The sequence below is a fragment of the Eimeria tenella genome, genomic scaffold, assembly GCF_000499545.2.
Source record: "Eimeria tenella Houghton genomic scaffold, Eth_scaff193, whole genome shotgun sequence".
NCBI classification, from domain to species: domain Eukaryota; phylum Apicomplexa; class Conoidasida; order Eucoccidiorida; family Eimeriidae; genus Eimeria; species Eimeria tenella.
In genome coordinates, this window is record NW_013544181.1 from 4111 (window position 1) to 13036 (window position 8926).

The window sequence follows — 8926 nt, forward strand, 5'->3', positions numbered from 1 at the left end:
CACCACAAGAAAGAGCAGCAGTAGCATCAACAACAGCAACCTCACCGCTATGCATCAATGGCAACAGCAGAGACATAATCAGCAGCAGCACGACTGCGGCCTCCAGTAACACTAGCAGCAGCATCACCGTTAGCAGCAGCACCGTTAACACTAGCACCATCAGCAACAGCACCCCCAGCAGCAGCAGCGGCCGAATCTCCACCGCCATTAACAATGGCAGCGGCGGCAGCAGCAGTACCTGGATGGTCGTTGCTAGGTTTTTAAGCTGCTGCATGAATTGAGACCCGATAAGTTGTCCTTTCATAAGTTTGCCTTTTGGAATTTCCACAACTTGATACAGTTGAGAAGCAACTAAGCGCAAACGCATCACCGACAAAGCAAATACATATTTCTTGCTGCTGCCATGTTCTTAACGCGTTCATTTCTTGGCTTTGCTTGTAGTCTTTCCTGCTTTGCGTTTTAGCTTTGAGGTTCACACTTTTTATTCGAATTTCATGCAAAACCATTTGTGCTCGGATATGTTTCGCATCAGCGGCCTACTCTCCAATCTGCGCTAGGACTTGCAGTTTCGTTCTATGGATTTGCTTGTTTGCTGATTGCCGCGGGTAAACAGACTAAAAAGGCACTGGCTCCGTTAAAACGACAAATGGGCATACAAAACGTAGCATTTAACAAGGAATCAACTGGCAAAGCTAAGTCTCCTCATGCACATGGTGAAACGCTGTGCAGGCTGTGACTTGAATCGTGCTTGGGAGAGCTGGGAAAGCAGGCAGCAACAGCGCGAAAGACAGAAGAATAAACGCACGATAAATAGCGAAATGGGGTTTTAAAAAGAAAAGCGCAGAGCAGGAACCCGTCGGTGAATGGATAGAGACATGGCTACGGCAACAGCAACTCCTGGCACATGCAAACAACAGCAGCAGCCCGCTAAATCTCACCCGGGCTTTTGGAGGCACTAAACAGACCCACAAACTCAGGCCGCAGCTGGCCTCTGTTTTTATTTATGAAGTTGAAAGTCATGTAAGAAAAGTCTCCTATGCAGTGCCGCACCGTAAACTCCAGGTCAGAAGAAGGCCGGAGAAAACCCTTGTTCCCCGACTCTAGAAGACACGAAAGATACAAAGAAATGCAAAAGAAACGTAGTTAAATCAAACCAAACAGAGGTCTCCCTCGAAAAACACAAAGGATTCATGAATACAAGAATGCACCTTTCACGAACCTAATCGAAGGGCGCCTTTTCTAAAGGATTTAAGAAGCAGATGTAGTTCTTGCCACTGATGGAGACAAATAAATATATTGACTTACAAGTGTTAATCAACAGATATATATGCATGTGCAGATGCTCGCATAGTTTAACCAGCACAGTGTAAGGGCTTATGAAAAGAAGATGAAGTGTAGGAAATGCCTATACGTGCATATGCGCGTGCATATTCTAGGTAATGTTTTTCTAAACCCTAAGCCCGGAACTCGAAACCCTAAAACCTGAAGTATAAATCCTAGACCCTGCAACTTACACATAATTTGCGCCTTAACTGCCGCAGTGAACCTTAACTGCCGCAGTGAACTTGGCGTCTGAGGTAGCCGGGCCCAGGCAGCAGTCCTCTAGAATGCTCAAAATTGAGTTTTTCCTTTCCGCAAAGCAAATCAACAATTGGCTGAGTGCTCTCGAACTGCAGCAGCTCTGAAGTCAATCCCTCTTTCTCATACAACAGGCATTCCTGAAACGCACAGGCATTGGGGTTTAGGGTTTAACGCTTGCCGAGTGTGCTTCTGGGGTGCAGCGAGAGCCCACATGGCCACAAACAATTCATCGCTTCCGGGTAAGGGTAACAATTTAGCGCCTAGGGGTAAGGGTTTAGGGCCGAGGGTTTAGCATTTAGGGTTTAGTGTTTAGGTTTGAAGATTTAGGGATAAGGGTGTATGACACAAGATTTAGGGTTTAGAGCTTAGCGTTTAAGATGCTACCTTTGCGAATACTAGGTCTATAAACGTGGCCTGCAGCATCTCGTTGAGCACATTGATGAAAAACTGTTCAAACGAGTTTTATTTGAAAATTTCAAAGCCGAATAGGTCGAGCAGGCCTGCGGAAGAAAAGATCTGCAAAAAGAATCCAATTACTTTCTTTGTTTGTTCATTTGTCTATCAACCCAGCGGCCCGCGCCGCGGTTTGCAAGCTATTGGAAAATGAAATGCGTTTTTGCAGATAAATGAATAATTGAGGTTGCATGGTGCCAAAACGCCCCATAAAATATTTGCTTGCAAGTGAAAATTAAAGCAAATGCAGTTGAGTCTTAGTTTCCAAAGGGAATTAAATGAAGGCATCTGAATCTACGCTTGTACAAAAGGATGCAGCCCTGCACACTGCAAAAATGCCGGGTAACAGCGAGAAGCAAATCATGCATTAAAAGCCTGCGATGTCCTTCTAGGGTCTGAACATAAATATTTAGAAGTATTCAAATGCACGTATAGAAAAAAAGCATATGGAGAAATACATGAATGTTTGCACATACATGTATGTTTGCATCTACACGTGGTGGAATACATGCATACGTCCATATAATCTCGCCTACATTGCCGCTTGCGCCGTTAACTACCTTTAAAGTCTTCCTCTGGCAGGCTAGCTGGCTGATTAGCTAGCTGGTTATCTGGCTGGCTAGCTTGCTGGCTGGCTCGCTAGCAGGCTGCCTAGCTTGTTTGCTGGCTAGCTTGTTTGCAGGCCAAATATCTCGCTAGCTGCTGGCATGCTGGTTGGCCGCTCCTTAGATGGCTAGCTGGCTAGCTGGCTAGCTCGCTATCTGGCTAGCTGGCAATCCGGCTATCTGTCCAGCTGGCTAGGCTAGCTGGCTAGCTGGGTGCGCGCCGATGAAGGTGTCGAGGCTTTGTTGTTTGTTGATGTTTTTGCTGATTTGCTTGTTGATCCAGAGAAAAAGCCGCTCGTAAACGCCCTTGCACAGAGACTGCTGCAGTAGCTCCGCCTGCTGCTTCCGCCACCACCCAGCCACCGCCTGCGCCCCCTCCACTGTCACCCGCCGCAGCAGCGCCTCTGGAATGAACTTAGTCTGAAGCCCCAAACGTGAATTAATATTACTTTCCACTCAGTTAAAAAGTGCAGGTTCTTACTTTTTAGTGCTTCTTCATGTATGTGTATATATATGTGTACATCCTTTTAGATCTGTTGAGGGCAGCAGCGGTTATACAAGCCTGGCTTCCTATATCAGATTTGTGCCAAACCCGACTTGTTTTTTAACAGAATGCTGCGCAGAATGTGGAGAACAGTTCCTTGTGCGGTGCCAAATTTGAGCTTTTCGAGGCTGTTTTTGGAGCACTCCACAAGCCCTTTCATACTACAGCCCAAAAGCCAGCCGGCCACTGCCGCGGGCCACACGGATGTTTATGGCGACACTGCTGCTGCAAAGCCACTCTAGCTGCTTCTGCCTGGTCCGTTCTGCTTCTGCCTGGCCCGTTCTATTTTCTGTGTGTGATCTTCTGCCCAATGCATCCAACCTGCGTGTTCCTCGTACCGAATTTTTTAACTGTGGCTCAGTGTTTTCACCACCTGCCACAAAAAAACCGGCAACATCACCAAGCAACATCACCATGCAGCAGCAGCAATCAAAAATAGCAAGCAGCACCACCGATCAACAGCACCAGGCAGGAACTCCAAGCAACACCACTAGCAGTAAACAGCACCATCACGCAGCAGCAGCTGCAGAAACCAACAACCTGCAGCTGCAGCAAATATTTTGGTGTATCCGCTGCTGCCTCTTGAGCAGCCTTCTTGCCTCAGCACCCCACATCCTCCATTATTCTGCAGCTCCCCTCCGCAGCTCAGTTTCGTGGCCTTCAGACGTTTTCAAATTCCTGGCAAGCCGAGGCTGCAGCGGCTGCTGCTGCAGCTGCTGCTGCGCTTGCTAGCTGATGTGCAAAAGCCCAAGCTCGCTACTGCGCATATTACGAGAATCTTAAACTCCTTCCCTGTCTCTTCCTTCCCACAGGGATGACACCTTTTTTTCCGCAAATCAAACGTCTTATCAGCACCACAGAAGTCGCCCAATTTGCAAATCACTCTCCAGCAGCATGTGCAGCCAGCAACAGCGGCACCAGCAACCAGCAGGTGCAGCACCACCGGCGACCAGCAGCAGCAGTGCCAGCAACCACCAGCGGCAGCGCCAGTAACCAGCAGCAACTGCGAGCATCTGCAAGCAAGAACAAGCAAAGACACAAGCCCATGGCAGCACGCCTCGGCAGCAGCAAGCAGCAGCATACGCAGCGGCAGCAAGTTTCAGGTAGCAGCAAGGAACAGCGCCAGCAAGAAGCAGCAGCCGCAAACAGCAGCAACAAGCGGCTGCAGCAGCAAGCTGTAGCAGCAGCAAGCAGCAGCAAGCAGCAGCAGTAGCATGCAGTAACGGGAAGCAGGATCTCCAGGCAAGAGCAGCGGCAAGCAGCAGCAACAGCAAGCAGCAGTTACATTCAGAAGCAGCAAACAGCAGCAGCACGCTGCAGCAGCATGCTCCAGCAGCAAATTGCATCAGAAAAGTGCCCCTAGTGGCTAGCCGATTTGTCCTCCTCCCTCCTCAACTGAAGAGGTAGCTCCTCCCCTGTCCTGTACACCTTTCGGTTTTCGCCTCATCGCCTGAAGCAGCTGGAGGGCTGGGGAGAAACTCCCATGCAACGAAAAGCAATTGAATGCAGCAGGTGTTGCAAGTTTTCCTAGTGGCCCCCAACGTAGGCAGACTTCCTCTCCTAAGAAGACAGCTCTTAATAATGGAAAGACCGTTGCTGCTACTGTTGCAGTGGTGCTGCTGATTCTGCTGGTGAAATTGCGCCTTGTGCCGGCTTTCTATGGTTTGGTCTCTGCGATTGCTGAAGAGTTATATCTTTTGGAAAACTTTGGGATTGCTGGTTACAGACGAAGCGTGGTGACCCAAACCCGAAGCTAAAAACTGCAAGGCCATGCTGTGGGTTTTACTGCCCTGTCTTAACATTGTCTTCTGATTCCTATCAAATGCTATGAAGACAGGCGGTATTAGACAAAGCGGAAGCAGCAACAACAAACGTTAACCAAGCAACGTGCCTCAGTGGGCATGCATCAGCGCTCATTTAAACTTCCTCCCCGCATTCTTCTTGCAGAGCCATTTCCCCGCGTTTATATCCTTCAAGGACTGATGGGGGTTTATTACTCCGGCTTTTACAAGTACACTATCGGGTACTATGAATGCCCTTCAATAATCGTGCATTCGAGACTTTGTTTTACAATTGGGTAATACGCTTGCTTTACTGATGCTCAGTAACGACAGGCAGTTGAAACGATGCGTAAACAAGTTAATTCAAAGTCCTCAAAAAGCTTTTCCGTGGCTCGCTACTCAGTTACAAAGTACGAGTTCTTATTTTTTAGTATCCCATGGTGTATATTTTTGTCCAGGTGTGCACGAGTCGCGTGCGTGTATTCATATGTATGTACTTGTTTCCGGGTAGCATTTATTTGCCGCTCTAGACACAAGCAGTGAAGTCCACAGCTCCGCTGCTGTTGCTGCTGCTGATGCTGCCGCAGTAAGTAGTACACGCAGGCAAGCAGCAGCAGCGACAAAGCAACAGCAGTACTCGTAGCGCTGGAGGGTGCCGGCCACAGCTGTTCCATTTTGGTTTTGTGTCAGCTCTTTATAGTCTTTGCAGGTTAGTAGCTACATATTGAGGCACACTTAATTGCAGTGTTTTTGGACATCTGAAGGATTACACGTGGGCTGCTGCTGCTACTGCTGCTGCTACTTTGTGCCCGGCCCAGCTGCCCTAGTCGCTCACTGGCCCGCGTTTGGTTGCGGCATGCGTTTTAAATTTCGTTGATCTGCTCCTCATCATTTAGTCGGCTTCATTTTTTGAACCAACAGGGTCCAGCATTTTTTTGCAGCAGCAGCTGCTGCTGCTGCTGCTGCTGCTGCTGCTGCTGCTGAAACTTGTACATGGACCCCACAGAGCGGGGGCTTCCTGCGGCTCTTCTTCTGCTGTTTCTACTCTTTCAGTTGTTCAGTTTTTTTACTTCTTTTAAATTCGCTTTGGCGTCGCCTTGGCTGCGAGAAACAGACGTGAAGGCAGCCTAGGCGCGGCAGTAGCTTGAGAGTCTCGCTGCTGCTACGGCTGTAGCGCTGCTGCTGCAGCTGCTGCTGTTGCTGCTGCTTCCTGCGCAGCGCGACCGTGACCTTCGGCCCCATATTCTTATGCGGAATTATTTTTCGTCCTGGATGGGCTGCGTTTTCTTCTTTAGTGTAGGCCTAACCCCCCCTCACTTCAGTGGCGGCCCCTCCCTCGCGGCCCCCGCGCTCCAGCGTGGCACTGTATTGGTGCTGCCTCGAGCTGGCTAGCTACGGCAGCAAGTGCATATCTTGCTTTCCCTGCTGCTGCTGTCTGTCTCCTGCTGCAGCAACAAGATGGCAATACGTAAGTAGACGCTGGAGGGCTCACAGGAGGTTTCGGGGGGGCCCTTGCAGGGGCCCTCGGGCGTGGGCCCAGCAGTTCAGGGGCCCCCGGGGGCCCCTCCGCGTTTCCTGTCGTGCAGCGGGGGCCTTGCAGCTGCTAGCGTCCCCAAATGGATCATCTTCGAGCCGCAAGGGCCCGCTGTGGCCTTCGCGTGTCTGGGGCGGCGCCGCGTGCGGCCAGGGCCGAGGGTTTAGGGTTCAGGGTTTAGGGTTTGGGCGCGCAGGCACGCACTTCGAATCCTCCAACGAAGTCGGGGTCTTCGGCAAACTCACTAACTCCTACTGCCTCGTGGCCTCAGGCGGCAGCGAGCATTTCTATTCCGCCATTGAGGCCGAGCTGGGGCCCCACATTCCAGTTGTCCACGCCTCAGTCGCCGGCACCGCAGTCATCGGCAGAGTCTGCGTGGGTGAGCCCCTGCTGCTGCTGTTGCTGTTGCTGCTGCTGCTGCAGCTGCAAATGCTCTGCGTTTTTGGTGCTGAAGGGAACAGCAAGCGAAAGTCTTCTGTATCTTCTAAACTGTCTTTTTTGCCTTTTAAAGCCCCATTTTTTGGCCTGAAAAATCCATTTACGCCATATAAATTACTCTAATTGATCCTGTTATCCTTGAGAACGTATATTTGTCGTTCAATGCACAATTTGCAAGCTAATGCATGCGTTTGGCGCGAAGGGAACAAGCACGGGCTGCTGGTGCCGTCGAGCACGAGCGACGGGGAGCTGCAGCAGCTGCGGAACTCGCTGCCCGACGGGGTGTCTGTACGCCGCGTGGAGGAGCGGCTGTCCGCCCTGGGCAACTGCGTAGCAGCAAATGACTACACGGCGCTGGTGCATGCAGACCTGGACGCGGAAACTGCGGAAATTATCCAAGATGTTCTCCAGGTTTGAGCTGCTGCTGCTGCTGCTCCTGCTGCTGAGGGGGTGGTGCTGCTGATGGGGGTGCTGGGGGTGGTTTTGGCGCTGTGGGGGCGGTGGCTCGCGTTTTGCTGCTGCTGCTGGTCCGGCTGGGGCTCTCGCACTGCTCCTGCTGCTGCTGCTGCTGCGGTTGGCGCAGGGGTATCACTGCTGCTGCTACTGTTGGTGCTGTTGCCGCTGTTATTCTTCTTTGTGCTGCTGCCGTTGGGGCTGCTGCTGCTGTTACTGCTGCTATTGCTGCTGCGTCTGCTTCGTGCGCTGTTGGCTGCTGATTTAGTACTATCTTTTTGTGTGTCTTGTTATCTCCTTTGCTGCCTTTCTTGCTGCTGTGTCTCCAGTGGTCCATTCCATCTGTCTCTTGTTTGCTTCATGTCTCCAGTGGTCCATTTCATTTGTCTGTCTGTTTGCTGCTTGCTGCTCTTTGATATGCCCGAGACAAGGCAGCCCTTTGTAGTGCCCATTCACAGCTGCTGCTGCTGCTGCTGCTGCTGCTGGTTGCTGCTCAGGTGGAAGTGTTTAGGACTATTATAGGGGGACAGTTGCTCGTGGGCACCTACTGCGTTTTGACGAACCAAGGAGCCCTCGTGAGTCGACACGGGGGTTTAGGGTTTAGGGTTTAGTGTTTGGGGTTAAGGGTTCTTCAAGGCCCGAGGCTTTCGGGTGCACCAGCAGGGTTTTCAGCTCACCTTGTACAGGGAGCGGAGGCCGCCGGCTGGGTTTAGGGTTTGTTAAGGGTTTAGGGTTTAGGGTTTAAGGTTTGTGCGCAGGTGCATTCACGGACGCCCATAGAAGAAATGGAGGATTTGTCACAGTTGGTGCAAGTGCCCTTCACTGCAGGGACTGTTAACAGAGGCTCTGACCTTCTCGGTGCAGGTGCGCCTGCAGCAACCCCAAAACCCTAAACCCTAAACCCTACACTGTAAACCCGAGAGCCTGAAGAGCCTGTCTGGGCACTGTGAAGCATGGATGTAGGGGCATTAACATAAATGTTGCACCACCTCCTCACAGGTGCTGCTGCCGCGCGTGCACTCATGTAGCTGCTGTTGCTGCTGCTGCTGCTGCTGCTGCTGTTTAGGGCTGATGGTGAATGACTGGGTGGGTTTCTGCGGCATGGAAACCACCGCTACAGAGCTGGCTGTGGTGGAGCGGATTTTCAAATTGGCCAACGCCGAGCACCAGCAGCTGTCTCTTAGAGAAGATCTCAAGTTGAGGACTTCTTTAGTTGACTATCTTAGCTAGCGCGTTGCTGCTGCTGCAGCGGCTGCGGCAGCAGCTGCTGCAGTGGCAGCTCCAGCGGCTGCTGCGGCGAGTGGCGGCGTCTGCAGCCGCTGCGCCTCGAGCTTTGGCTGCAGCAGAGCGCTAGCTGCTGCTGTGGCCTGTGCTGCTGCAGCAACAGCTGCAGCAGCGCCGCGTCAGAGGATCGACAGCAGCAAAGAGGGGACCGTACAGTTCTTAGCACTTTACTGAGGGGCCCGTCAGATCAGCATGGGGCCCCCTGGAGCAGAGCGTCCTTCAGGGGCCCCCCTGGGGCCCCCGAGGAAGCCGA

General features: G+C 51.7%; 2 protein-coding genes across 2 annotated transcripts; both read left to right on the plus strand.

The window, feature by feature from the left end:
* Nucleotides 1-3997: 3997 nt before the first annotated feature.
* On the plus strand, nucleotides 3998-4396 carry ETH_00015165 (uncharacterized protein; the record flags this gene model as incomplete). Its single annotated transcript, XM_013379287.1, has 1 exon — nucleotides 3998-4396. The coding sequence occupies one exon, from the start codon at nucleotides 3998-4000 to the stop codon at nucleotides 4394-4396; it is 399 nt and encodes a 132-aa protein (XP_013234741.1).
* Nucleotides 4397-6422: 2026 nt separating this feature from the next.
* Nucleotides 6423-8619, plus strand: ETH_00015170 (eukaryotic translation initiation factor 6, putative; the record flags this gene model as incomplete). The annotated part of the gene is made up of 6 exons (XM_013379288.1): nucleotides 6423-6432; nucleotides 6695-6877; nucleotides 7139-7347; nucleotides 7887-7964; nucleotides 8148-8253; nucleotides 8456-8619. The coding sequence occupies 6 exons, from the start codon at nucleotides 6423-6425 to the stop codon at nucleotides 8617-8619; spliced, it is 750 nt and encodes a 249-aa protein (XP_013234742.1).
* Nucleotides 8620-8926: the final 307 nt, after the last annotated feature.